Below are 12,897 nucleotides of genomic sequence, written 5' to 3' on the forward strand. Positions count from 1 at the left end.
GGGCAGGCTACAATTTAAGCATAAAACGAGACCCAAGAGGTGCATGGCGCACGAGGGAGCAGGCGCTAGGCGCTGCACAAACAACATTGGGTAGAATCACCCTGAGTCAGGCTGCAGATTTGTCACAGCGTTTTGTATCAGAAATTACAGAGCAGTTATAATAAGTTTAGTAAAAGTCACAGGTCCTTAAATTTACTGTGACTGTTCCATGATTTTTAATAAAACCTGCCCACCTCCTCGCCCTGCCCAAGGGGCACCAGCCATCCAAAGAAGCACCTTCCCCCTAGCGCTGCAACCCTAACCCCAGCCTGGTGTAGAGGGGTAGGGGTGAGCTACAGTGGATCTGGGTGGCAAGGCCCTTCACTGAAGTTTGGCCCACCTCCCCCACCATCATGACTGGGGGCGGGGGAAAATCTGAGTGGCACTGGAACCCCACAGGCCAGGTCTCAGTGCCCGGAGCGAGGTGTTGGGTCCAGGCCCGTGGGAGAGGAGCTGCCATTGCAGAGTGAGGCACCCATCCCAAAACCAGTCATGGAGGAATGGGGAAATCGCTCCATCCGTGACATTTTTCCGTCTTTGTTGAAGGTGTAGCTTTAACCATGAACTAACACCAGGATTGCCTCTGCTCTCTCCAGCAGGGCACAGGATCCCGGGAGGAACGAGGGCACAGCCTGAATGTGAGGAGAGCGCGGCAGGAAAGCAGGATTCCACATCCCACAGAGGGATCCATGCACAGGACGCAGTCCATCCCCGGGGTGGACTCAGCCAGAGACCAGATGTGACTACACACCAGAGACTCCCTGTGGGCCGGCGTCCCCACAGCTGCATCGACTGCGGCAAGAGGTTCAGCAACCCCTTCACACTGAACCAGCACCAGCGCACGCACACCGGGGAGCGGCCGTACCGTTGCTCTGACTGCGACAAGGGCTTTGCCCAGATTGCATACCTGAGAATACATCAGCGCACGCACACCGGGGAGCGGCCACGCTGCTGCACCAGCTGTGGCAAGAGATTTGCACACAGCTCAAGCCTGAGAACACACCAGCGCACGCACACCAGGGAGCGGCCGTATCGCTGCACCGACTGTGGCAAGGACTTTGCAGAGATTGCGCACCTGAGAATACACCAGCGCACGCACAACGGAGAGCGGCCGCACCGCTGCGCCGACTGCAACAAGAGCTTTGCCCAGATCGCACACCTGAGAAGACACCAGCGCACACACACCGGGGAGTTGCCACACCACTGCGCTGACTGCGGCAAGGGCTTTGCACAGATTGCCTATCTGAGAACACACCAGCGCACGCACACCGGGGAGCGGCCGTACCGCTGTGCTGACTGCGGCAAGGGCTTTGCCCAGATTGCACACCTGAGAATACACCAGCGCACGCACAGCGGGGAGCGGCCCTACCGCTGCATCGACTGTGGGAAGAGCTTTGCCGAGAACTCAAAGCTGAGAATACACCAGCGCGCGCACACCGGGGAGCGGCCGTACCGCTGCGCCGACTGCGGCAAGGGCTTTGCAGAGAGCTCAAGCCTGAGAATACACCAGCGCACACACACCGGGGAGCGGCCATACCGCTGTGACGAATGCGGCAAGGGCTTTGCACAGATTGGACACCTGAGGAAACACCAGCGTACGCACACGGGAGCGGCCGCCTCGCTGTGACGATTGCTGCAAGAGCTTCAGCAATGCCAGGACGCTGACAAACCAGCCGCGCACGGACACCGGGGAGCGGCCGTGCAACTGTGCTGATTGGCAAACGCTTTGCTCAATTGGGCAACCTCGCCCAGCACCAGTTGGCTCACCAATGCCCCTCTGCCACCGCCAGGGCCTGAGGGGCTTCTGGCAGCCCGTGGAACTGGCACAGCGGCAGCTGGTGGAGGCCAGGGAGCGGTCCTGTCCCCATGATGCCCCACAGAGAGACTGTGTGGGGCAGGGAAGGGGACTTGGCCAAGCAGTGTGGGGAAGAGCAGACAGGTGGGGGGATGTTAGAGCAGATGGTCACAGCCTACTCCATTAGGGCCCCCCTGCATCTACCTGGGGTCCACCCAGGTGTCTGTGTCCCCCTCTGCCCCCCCTCCCCACATATCTAGCTGTGAGGCAGCCAGGACAACCCTCCCCCATCTAGATGCGACCGTGTCAGGAACTTCCCCCCACTCCTACCTTGGTTCCAAGCAGGGGCTGACTCTTAGGGGACATCTGGAGATGGGATTGCAGTCCTGCCTCCGCATGGATTGGTCTGAGGAGGCGGGGGGGTAGGACAGCCTGGTGTGTGAGATTGAAAGAAGACTCAGGAACTGCTCATGCTAGTCTACTTTAAATTCAAATGTGATGAAGAAGAACTACATACCTAATCTGTAACAAAGGTCTGTCTAACCAGGTGTTTCTTCGCTATTAAAGGAGCTGATGCATTCGGATGGCATAGGAAAAGCCAACGTGAAGTGTAAATCTTTAAAATAAACCAATCAAAATGTTATGAGGCCTGATGAACTATGTGACTGGCAGGTGCACACAGAGACTTTTGCATTACTCCTTGGGGAATTCTGTGCTAAAAAATCAAACATTAAACACACCATATTTTAAAATTCTGCATATTTTATTTGTCAAAATAACACAATATAATCACAGTTCCAATTATTTTGGTGATTCATTTCAAACTACCTATCAGCAACTGTGTCTAAGCTGAAATCGCAACTGAAGTGTGTTTACCAGACACGTCTGGGGAGTGGGTAAAACCGTTTCTCAAAAACAAAGAAGTTAACGCTTCTGGCCAAGGTATCATCAAAGCTGATGGGTCATCACCTATCAGGTAGCCATTGTTTGGAAAGGAAGGCAATCAGGAACAAACAAACCTGCATTTTAGAAAACAACAGCATGAAACCTCTTCCCCACCAAAATTCGTCTCCCCACTCAGCTGTGAACTTTATCTAGGGGTTGCTTGGAGAAAAATGCATTTTAAAGGGAGATGGAACTATAAAAGAGAGGGGCAAAAACAGCTCTTGTTATTTCTCCCTGTTCATCTCTCCTTATCACCTAAGAGGACAAACAAAAGAAAAGAAAAGCAGCTCTTGGACCTCAGGAACTGATCCTGACCTGAAAATTTGGTCAGCAATGCTCCTGGAAACCTATTCTAAGGGATTTCACTTCGCCCCAAGTCTAGTTTGTTCAGTTTGGTACTAAGAAGTGTTTTTCTTTTTTTTTTCTTGCAACCATTTCTGACTTTGATGCTTCATCATTGTACTCACTTGAAATCTACCTTTGTGATGAAATAAATTTTTCTTCTTTTAATTGAAATGAATCCAGTATTGTGAACTCTGCGGCTATCTCCATTTGGGGTGGGAAACTGTTATATCTTGATCCCCTGGGAGAGGCAATGGACCTATTGTATCAGGACTGTCCAGGAAAAGGCTGGACAATACAGGCCACACATTTTGGGTAGGAAATCTGTGACTGTGAGTGTTTTGGGGTCACCCTGGAGTAATAACCAAGGCTGTGAAAGCCAGAGTGTGAGCTGAGCGTGGCTGGCAGGCAGCAGCTACACACAGACACTCGGGGTACAACTGGAATGCTGGAGGCTATTTCTGAGTGGGCCGGGTTGGGAGCTACAGCAGCAAAGCATTACTGGGCCCCCCAGGTTACAGGGCGGGCGGTGACACTGCTCCCCACTGGTCTGGATTACACTTTGGATTGTGATTGCCCCATTGGACAATGAGAATGGACACAACTCATATCCTGGTTGGATGTTCCAAGCTTTTGCCATGAGTATGGGTCATTTCCTGATTGGTCCAGGCCAGCTTTGCCCAGCAGAGTGACCAGGCTGCACCACCCAGCAGAAATGGTATAAAATGTCCCATGTTGTTCAAAGTGTTGCTTCCTGAAGTCAAAATGTCTGCATGAACAAGATGGTGAGTGTGGCCATCATGGCTTGGCCAGGGAGAGCACCCCCTGCTGGGTAACAACTGCACTCTGATTGCTGAAAAGCACCCTACTAACTCCATCTTTTAAAGTCAAGTGTTGGGCAACTGCTGAGAAATCCACCCAGAGAACAGGCGTCTGGCTGTCACAGCACCTTGCGTGAATCGCCTGAATAAACTCCCTCTCCGTCTCTAGAACCAGCCACTGCAACGGTGAAACTGAGCTAGAGAAGTCACCTGCATGCCAGCTCCAACAGATATGTAGGGGGAAAAAAAAGTCATTTTGTATATTTACATATGTGTTAATGAACCATATTTACACACTGGTTAATGAATTGACAGCGTGGTTGTGTTAAGTGAACTGCTTCATATCTGAGTTAACACCCTCTGGGCGCCTAAAATGTCTGATGCGCAGAGGTGAGTGGTAATAGCTGGCAGTGCGGGGGGCACAATGTAAAGGCTCTGGTGCTCCGCTGCAGGTTCAGGGCAGGTACTCAAGCGCCAAAGGAGTTTTGATTTCTAGACCTACTTTTGATGTCATTGTGTCGGGTTCTCCCCCTACCCCCCGGTGCCACCTGATGTACTGGGGAACCACTGAGCCCACCTGCTCCACCAGCCTGGGCTCCCTTACCCTGTCCTGCTGAGCCAGGCCCTCCAGCCTCTTCAGCGCACACCGATAGGGCTACACCCAGCTGCAGAAAGACACCGACACTGAAACCAGCACTGCAGGGGAAGGCTTCAACTAAGGAATTGCTCAGCACTCAAGTGCACAACCCCTCTGGAGTGTAAACCCAAAATTACATAGTCTTGCACTGCATAGAGAACTATATGGCGTGAACTATATGGCATAAGCCAGTGGTTCTCAAACTTTTGTACTGGTGACCCCTTTCACACAGCAAGCCTCTGAGTGTGACCCCTCTTATAAATTAAAAACACTTATTTATAAGGGTGTTAAATATATAAAAGCTGGAGGCAAAGCGGGGTTTGGGGTGGAGGCTGACAAGCGGGGTTTGGGGTGGAGGCTGACAGCTTGCAACCCCCCCTGTAATAACCTCCTGACCCCCAGTTTGAGAACCCCTGGCATAAGCTCATGAAATTCACCCCCTCCCTCAATGTGGAGGAAGATATGCATGGCTTTTGCCCCCCAGTTATGAATTTCACAAACTGGTTTTAGAGAAAACAACAAGTTTATTAACTACAAAAGATCAATTTTCAGTTATTATAAGGGATAGCACAGAAATCAAAGCAGATTACCTAGCAAATAAAACAAACATGCAAGCTAAGCTCAATGTGCTAAAGAAACTGGTTATATGCATCAATTTCTCACCCTAAATGTTATTTTGGGCAGATTGCAGAGGTTCTTGAAGGAAAGCTGCTCTTGCTTGCAGTTTAAAACTTGAGATGTTTCTTTCGAAGGCTAGACCGCTTTCCAGCTCTTCTCCCCCACTCCCCCCCGCATCTTTGTTTCTTAAATGTTCACAGCAAACATCTTGGGCGGGGATTCAGTGAAGAACAAACACTGATTATGTCACTCCCCTGCCTTAAATAGATTTTACATATGGCCGGAATCCTTTGTTTTCCAGTATGATCCCCACCCCAACCTCCGGTCAGTGGAAAAGTACTAATTTTATCATGGAGTCCCATATCAGGTGACGTGATCACATGACTCCACAGCCACAGCTGAAAGTCTGTTTGCTGGGTCCACAGGAAGGCTTTCCAGGAAGGTGGGACATTAGCAGGGACGTTCCAGTCACCTATCTGAGCTTGCCTACAATTCTATTTTCTCTTTACAGTTCACGTTTAACTAGAGATGGACCCCAAACTAGGGCACAGAATCCAGACCGCTCCGAAACATGAGAAAAGTCAGATTTAGGTGCAGATTTCAACTTCACAGCTCAGGTTTATTTTTATGAGGGGCCATTTCAGAACTCAAATCCCAACACTCTTGTGAAGTGACTTGGGTTTGGATCTGAAGTTTAGGAACTTGAATTTGGATCAAAGCTTCACAACGGACCTCCTTTTGCTATTAACGTTATTAACGTTAACGTTACAAAGTGTGACTTTCCAGTTCATAATTATTACTCAATATATTCCAACATTAAGGCCCCAGTCCAGCAAACTCTTAAGCATATGGTCAATTATAAACATGTGATTAGTCCCAATGAAATCAATGGTAGTGCTCAAGTGCTTGGATTTAAGCCCACTGAAGTACTCTGCCGGGTGAGGGCCTTTAGAAAAAATGAAATACAATACTGTCAGTTTCAGGGGAACTGCACTTGTATTCCCCTCATCTTCCCATTTCCCCTGGCTCCTACTGCCTCCCCCAGTTCCCCCCACCCCACCTCCCCTTTTCCCTTGACCCTGCTGCCTCCCTGGGCTTCATACCCATTCCCCGCATTGCCCCTGGCCACCACTGCCTCCTTGGGGCTCCCCACCCATCCCCCAGGCCAGTGCTGCCTCCTTGGGGCTCCCCAGCCATTTCCCCAGACTCCCGTTGCCTCCCTGGGGCTCCCCACCCATCAATTCACATGTAAACAGGTAGAACGATAAACATCTTTTGTCCCAAGAAAACCTTGTTTTCATCTTTTCTGGTGACCAGCTGCCCAAGTTGCAGACCTTAAGAACATGGTTTGCAGTATCGATATCTAACTCCTTACATTGTCTCTGTACAAGCATTTCACAATGATTACGATGCTCATTGCAACACAAGCTTTCATTAGAAATCTTACATGCCACCCTCAGGTGAACCATTTGTGACACACTGGGGTACAAATCCAGACCAGGAAGTGAGGGGCTGTGTCACCCCTGCCCTGTAACCTGGGTGCCCTTTACACTGCTTTGCTGCTCTAGCCTCCAACCTGGACTGCTCACAAGCCGCCACCAGCATGCAGGTCCCTCCCAGCTACGTCTGTGTGTGCTGCAGCCAGCCAGCTAGCCACTCCTTGGCTCTCACCAGCCTGGATTATTATCGCAGGGTGACCCCAACACACTCCCAATCCCTGGTTTGCCTGCAGAAATGTATCATAGAATCATAGAATATAAGGGTTGGAAGGGACCCCAGAAGGTCATCTAGTCCAACCCCCTGCTCGAAGCAGGACCAATTCCCAGTTAAATCATCCCAGCCAGGGCTTTGTCAAGCCTGACCTTAAAAACCTCTAAGGAAGGAGATTCTACCACCTCCCTAGGTAACGCATTCCAGTGTTTCACCACCCTCTTAGTGAAAAAGTTTTTCCTAATATCCAATCTAAACCTCCCCCACTGCAGCTTGAGACCATTACTCCTCGTTCTGTCATCTGCTACCATTGAGAACAGTCTAGAGCCATCCTCTTTGGAACCCCCTTTCAGGTAGTTGAAAGCAGCTATCAAATCCCCCCTCATTCTTCTCTTCTGCAGGCTAAACAATCCCAGCTCCCTCAGCCTCTCCTCATAACTCATGTGTTCCAGCCCCCTAATCATTTTTGTTGCCCTTCGCTGGACTCTCTCCAATTTATCCACATCCTTCTTGAAGTGTGGGGCCCAAAACTGGACACAGTACTCCAGATGAGGCCTCACCAATGTCGAATAGAGGGGAACAATCACGTCCCTCGATCTGCTCGCTATGCCCCTACTTATACATCCCAAAATGCCATTGGCCTTCTTGGCAACAAGGGCACACTGCTGACTCATATCCAGCTTCTCGTCCACTGTCACCCCTAGGTCCTTTTCCGCAGAACTGCTGCCTAGCCATTCGGTCCCTAGTCTGTAGCTGTGCATTGGGTTCTTCCGTCCTAAGTGCAGGACCCTGCACTTATCCTTATTGAACCTCATCAGATTTCTTTTGGCCCAATCCTCCAATTTGTCTAGGTCCCTCTGTATCCTATCCCTGCCCTCCAGCGTATCTACCACTCCTCCCAGTTTAGTATCATCCGCAAATTTGCTGAGAGTGCAATCCACACCATCCTCCAGATCATTTATGAAGATATTGAACAAAACCGGCCCCAGGACCGACCCTTGGGGCACTCCACTTGATACCGGCTGCCAACTAGACATGGAGCCATTGATAACTACCCGTTGAGCCCGACAATCTAGCCAGCTTTCTACCCACCTTGTAGTGCATTCATCCAGCCCATACTTCCTTAACTTGCTGACAAGAATACTGTGGGAGACCGTGTCAAAAGCTTTGCTAAAGTCAAGAAACAATACATCCACTGCTTTCCCTTCATCCACAGAACCAGTAATCTCATCATAGAAGGCGATTAGATTAGTCAGGCATGACCTTCCCTTGGTGAATCCATGCTGGCTGTTCCTGATCACTTTCCTCTCATGCAAGTGCTTCAGGATTGATTCTTTGAGGACCTGCTCCATGATTTTTCCAGGGACTGAAGTGAGGCTGACTGGCCTGTAGTTCCCAGGATCCTCCTTCTTCCCTTTTTTAAAGATTGGCACTACATTAGCCTTTTTCCAGTCATCCGGGACTTCCCCGGTGCGCCACGAGTTTTCAAAGATAATGGCCAATGGCTCTGCAAGCACAGCCGCCAGTTCCTTCAGCACTCTCGGATGCAACTCGTCCGGCCCCATGGACTTGTGCACGTCCAGCTTTTCTAAATAGTCCCTAACCACCTCTATCTCCACAGAGGGCTGGCCATCTATTCCCCATTTTGTGATGCCCAGCGTAGCAGTCTGGGAGCTGACCTTGTTAGTGAAAACAGAGGCAAAAAAAGCATTGAGTACATTAGCTTTTTCCACATCCTCTGTCACTAGGTTGCCTCCCTCATTCAGTAAGGGGCCCACACATTCCTTGGCTTTCTTCTTGTTGCCAACATACCTGAAGAAACCCTTCTTGTTACTCTTGACATCTCTGGCTAGCTGCAGCTCCAGGTGCGATTTGGCCCTCCTGATAACATTCCTACATGCCCGAGCAATATTTTTATACTCTTCCCTGGTCATATGTCCAACCTTCCACTTCTTGTAAGCTTCTTTTTTATGTTTAAGATCCACTAAGATTTCACCATTAAGCCAAGCTGGTCGCCTGCCATATTTACTATTCTTTCGACTCATTGGGATGGTTTGTCCCTGTAACCTCAACAGGGATTCCTTGAAATACAGCCAGCTCTCCTGGACTCCTTTCCCCTTCAAGTTAGTCCCCCAGGGGATCCTGGCCATCCGTTCCCTGAGGGAGTCGAAGTCTGCTTTCCTGAAGTCCAGGGTCCGTATCGTGCTGCTTACCTTTCTTCCCTGTGTCAGGATCCTGAACTCAACCAACTCATGGTCACTGCCTCCCAGATTCCCATCCACTTTTGCTTCCCCCACTAATTCTACCCGGTTTGTGAGCAGCAGGTCAAGAAAAGCGCCCCCCCTAGTTGGCTCCTCTAGCACTTGCGCCAGCCATGCTCAACCCTTTGTTGGCACCCAGCTGGGGCCTCAGTTTGCCCTTTGTGTCTGAGAACCTGGCTTAGCCATTCCCCAGACTTATCTGGGAAACACACGTCAGTCATGCTCTCAGCTTATGTTCAGAACTTTAACTATAACGTGCTACATGCATTTTACCATGATACTGTATTACTGCTCAGCAAGGAATGAGTTTTCAAATGATACTTCCGAAGACATGCCTTGTACAAAGTTTATCACAATAATGAGTAAGGTGTGACTACAGGAGTATATTCTGTCACACCATTATGTAAATATCAGACCATGGGGATGCCTTTAATCCCTATGCACCCCCTCTTTGCCAGGTGGCATCAAGAGGTTTCAATTTCCTCAGTTTATTTCAATGATCTAAAAGAATTGTTTTGCTAATGTAACATTTTATTTTGACTATTGTTCCAGTTCATTCCAATTTTCCATTCTATTCATTTTAATGCAGAGTCAACGTTTTCTATTAAATTAGAAGGTTTTGACATTAGTGAAAGGAAATAATTCAATGTTTCTGAATTGGGTTTTTTTCTGAATTTTCTTTCCACTAAAAATGTTGACATTTCAATTTTTGATCCGATTCAGAAGGAAAACAAATTTAGAAGTGTCAGAATTTCCCACGGGATGGACATTCTATTTCCCAATCATCTCTCCTCATAATACAATGACTAGAGGATGTTAAGTGAAATAAAACGTGGGAAATTCAAAGCTGATGATAGGAAATACTTTTTCACACAATGGGTGGTTATCCTGTGTAACTCACTGCCACAGGATGTCACAGAGGGCAAGAATTTAGCAAGATTCAAAGAGGGTCTGGATATTTCTATGGACCACAAGAACATCCAGAGCTGGAATAGTTAATGTAACCAAATTCTGGCAGGGATATTAAACCTCCTGCTTCAGGGCTCGAGCTGATTGTTACTATTACAGACCAAGATGTGTCCTGGCATAGCATTATTATCCCCCACAGCTGCTACTGCAGTGTTCTTAAACCTGCCTCTGCAGCCTCTGGTACTGGACACAGAAGTGGACAGACCTCTGCTCTGATCCAATCTGGCAATTCCCTGTTACCTAAGTGATTTGCCCAAGGTCACAGAGTGGCAAGTGCAGAGCTAGGATTAGAAACCAGGAGTCCTGTAGCCCAGCTCAGCACTGTAGCCACCAGCCCAGCTTCATTCCCTCATTCAAGGCTCCCAATGCCCATCGACATGGCATGGCCTGACCCAGAGAATGCAGCAAGGCTGCAGCCCATGAGCCCCTGTGCCCCATGAGCTGGGCTGGCAGGACCCGGCTACGTACCCCTCCCTTGATGGCTGCCTCAATGGATGCTCTTGCTCCGGCACTGCTTGTTGATATTGGCTAGGCTGGTGTTGAGATCAGGGTTGGGTCCCCGCTCTGCAACAGGACAGAAAGAGCATCACAAGGGAAAAGTGGCTGAGATCCCATTCCAGGGCAGTCCTGGCTCCCAGCCCCCACTGCTTTAACCCACTAGCCTCCACTCCCCTCCCAAAGCCAGGGATAGAATCCAGGCATCCTGATTCTGAGACCCCCCTGCTATAACCCACTATCTCCCTTGCAGAGCTGGGGATGGAACCCAGCAGTCCTGAGGCCCCTGGTGATCCTCCCTGCCCCAAACCACCTGTCCTTCTCTTCATCTCTGTTAGCTGTTACCTCAGGACACCTGAACCACAGGGACTGGGCTGCCCCCCTCTTACGTGAAGCAGCTGCTAGAGTGGGGCACAGACCCAGCCACTTTAGGGGAGGTGTGAGACAGAGGAAAGGTCCAGTGGAGGAAGGATGAGAATGGGAGAGACATTACCCCACAGACCAGTATCCTCTTCTCCAGCAGCCAGGGAGGATGCTGGCCTTGGGTTAACAGAGGTTAGGGGGTGCTGGGGTTATGGGCAACAAGGTCAGTGCTAGTGGTCAAGGCTGGGCTGGCAGGGCTCTGTAGCACCCCCATCTGGCTGGGGCTTTGCAACACACAGGATCCATCTCCCATTCCCCTCTGCATGTCTTTCACCATGAAGTGCAGCAGCATGGCGAGCTTCTGGAAGAGCCGGCTGCGCTCGGCATCCCGCAGGCCTCAGGGTGCCCTTGGTGTTTTTGACATTGACCATTTGTTGTGGCCCGCGAGGGTAGCACCCAGGGTGTGCAGGGCCTGGCCCAATGGGTGGGGAAAGGGGCAGCCGGACGGGGGGCTGGGCAGTCAGCGAGGGCACCAACACCAAGGACAGAACATGGCATCTGTATGGGGATCCCCATGGATCCGGGCAGTGCCATGGGCACTGGGTGAGAGCTCCTGAAACAAACACATATATACACACACACACGGCACCCTGCTGGGTGGGAGCTCCTCTAACACACATTACACAGCTGGGGTGTGATCTCCTATAACACACACACCAACATCACACAGCCGAGCAACAAACACACCACACAGCCCGACCTGTCCCTTACTGTGACACACACACTGCACAGCCTGGCCTGGGCCCTCTTGTACCCACTAGTCCCCGCTCCCCTCCCAGAGCCAAGGGCGGACCCAGGAATCTGGGCTCCCAGCACCCTGCTCTAGCCAGCTCCCCAAGGCACAGCGAGGCCCCACAGCCCAAGGACAAGGAGCTGGCTGCCCTCTAGTGGGCTCCTACTGCCCATGCACAAGGTACAGGGGGGTCAAGCAGTTGGAGGCAGGGTTAGGGTAGGGGCTGATGGGATGGGGGTGGGGGAGGAGACGAGTTAACCCCAGGGTGAGGGCAAAACCCCAGCACAGGCAGGGGCAGAGGGGGTAACAGTTACCCTCGTGGACTGAGACACCACTGTTTGCAAAAATGGGGTTGGGGGAGCAGAGAGGCTTTTCTATTTCCCCTCCCACAGACTGGGCTTCCCAGGGCTGGGTTCTTAAAGGCCCAGGCATCTGAATGCCAGGTCACTGCAGCTCCTCTTTGATGTATCCTACTGAGGTGCTGCAGCAGGAGACTTAATTCAGTGAAACCAGGACAACCCTGATAGTCTATGATCCTAATGGAGAAAATCTCATCTATGACTTCCCTACCCCCCCAGGGGGTACACCCCTCCCTCAATTTCCCCAACAGCCCCCCCCCCCCACCAGTGGTCAACTAGTTACGTGCAGTGTTGCCAGTTTAGTCATTGGTTGGAAACTTGAATTGAAATTGAAACGTGAATACACACTTTAAAAGCAGATACAATGGATGATAAAATACTTGTACCTGAAAAAGTATAATAGGTTTGAAAAGTCTGAACAAAGACTAGCTTCCTCACACAGCTGTTTTTGCTGACAATATTGGCGCATTGGTTTTGGCAATGTTGGCCAACCTTATAATTTAAAATAATGGTTTGTAAGCAAGGTCTGAGTGAGCTCTCCCCTGACAGCTAGTGATGAGCCGGGGTGGGGGGAAGGCTTCAGGACCAGACTGTATTTACATGAACTCACCTACTCTGCCTAGGTATCCAGCAGACAGAGCTGTGTTGCCCAAGTGATCGATTTTGGCTGGTGTTGGGAGTTTCTGTACCAAACATTTTTATTATATTATAATTAATTTTTACATAAGAACGGCCATATTGGGTCAGAAC

General features: G+C 50.3%; 1 protein-coding gene across 1 annotated transcript in view; it reads left to right on the forward strand.

The window, feature by feature from the left end:
• Positions 1 to 12,897, forward strand: part of LOC125637942 (uncharacterized) — a 47,039-nt gene that overhangs the window by 15,127 nt on the left and 19,015 nt on the right. The window contains 2 exon segments of the mRNA XM_075129080.1: positions 636 to 1,644; positions 1,646 to 2,018. Coding sequence (XP_074985181.1) covers positions 636 to 1,644; positions 1,646 to 2,018 — 1,382 coding nt within the window.

Source organism: Caretta caretta, chromosome 6 (assembly GCF_965140235.1).
Source record: "Caretta caretta isolate rCarCar2 chromosome 6, rCarCar1.hap1, whole genome shotgun sequence".
In the NCBI taxonomy this organism is placed as follows: domain Eukaryota; kingdom Metazoa; phylum Chordata; order Testudines; family Cheloniidae; genus Caretta; species Caretta caretta.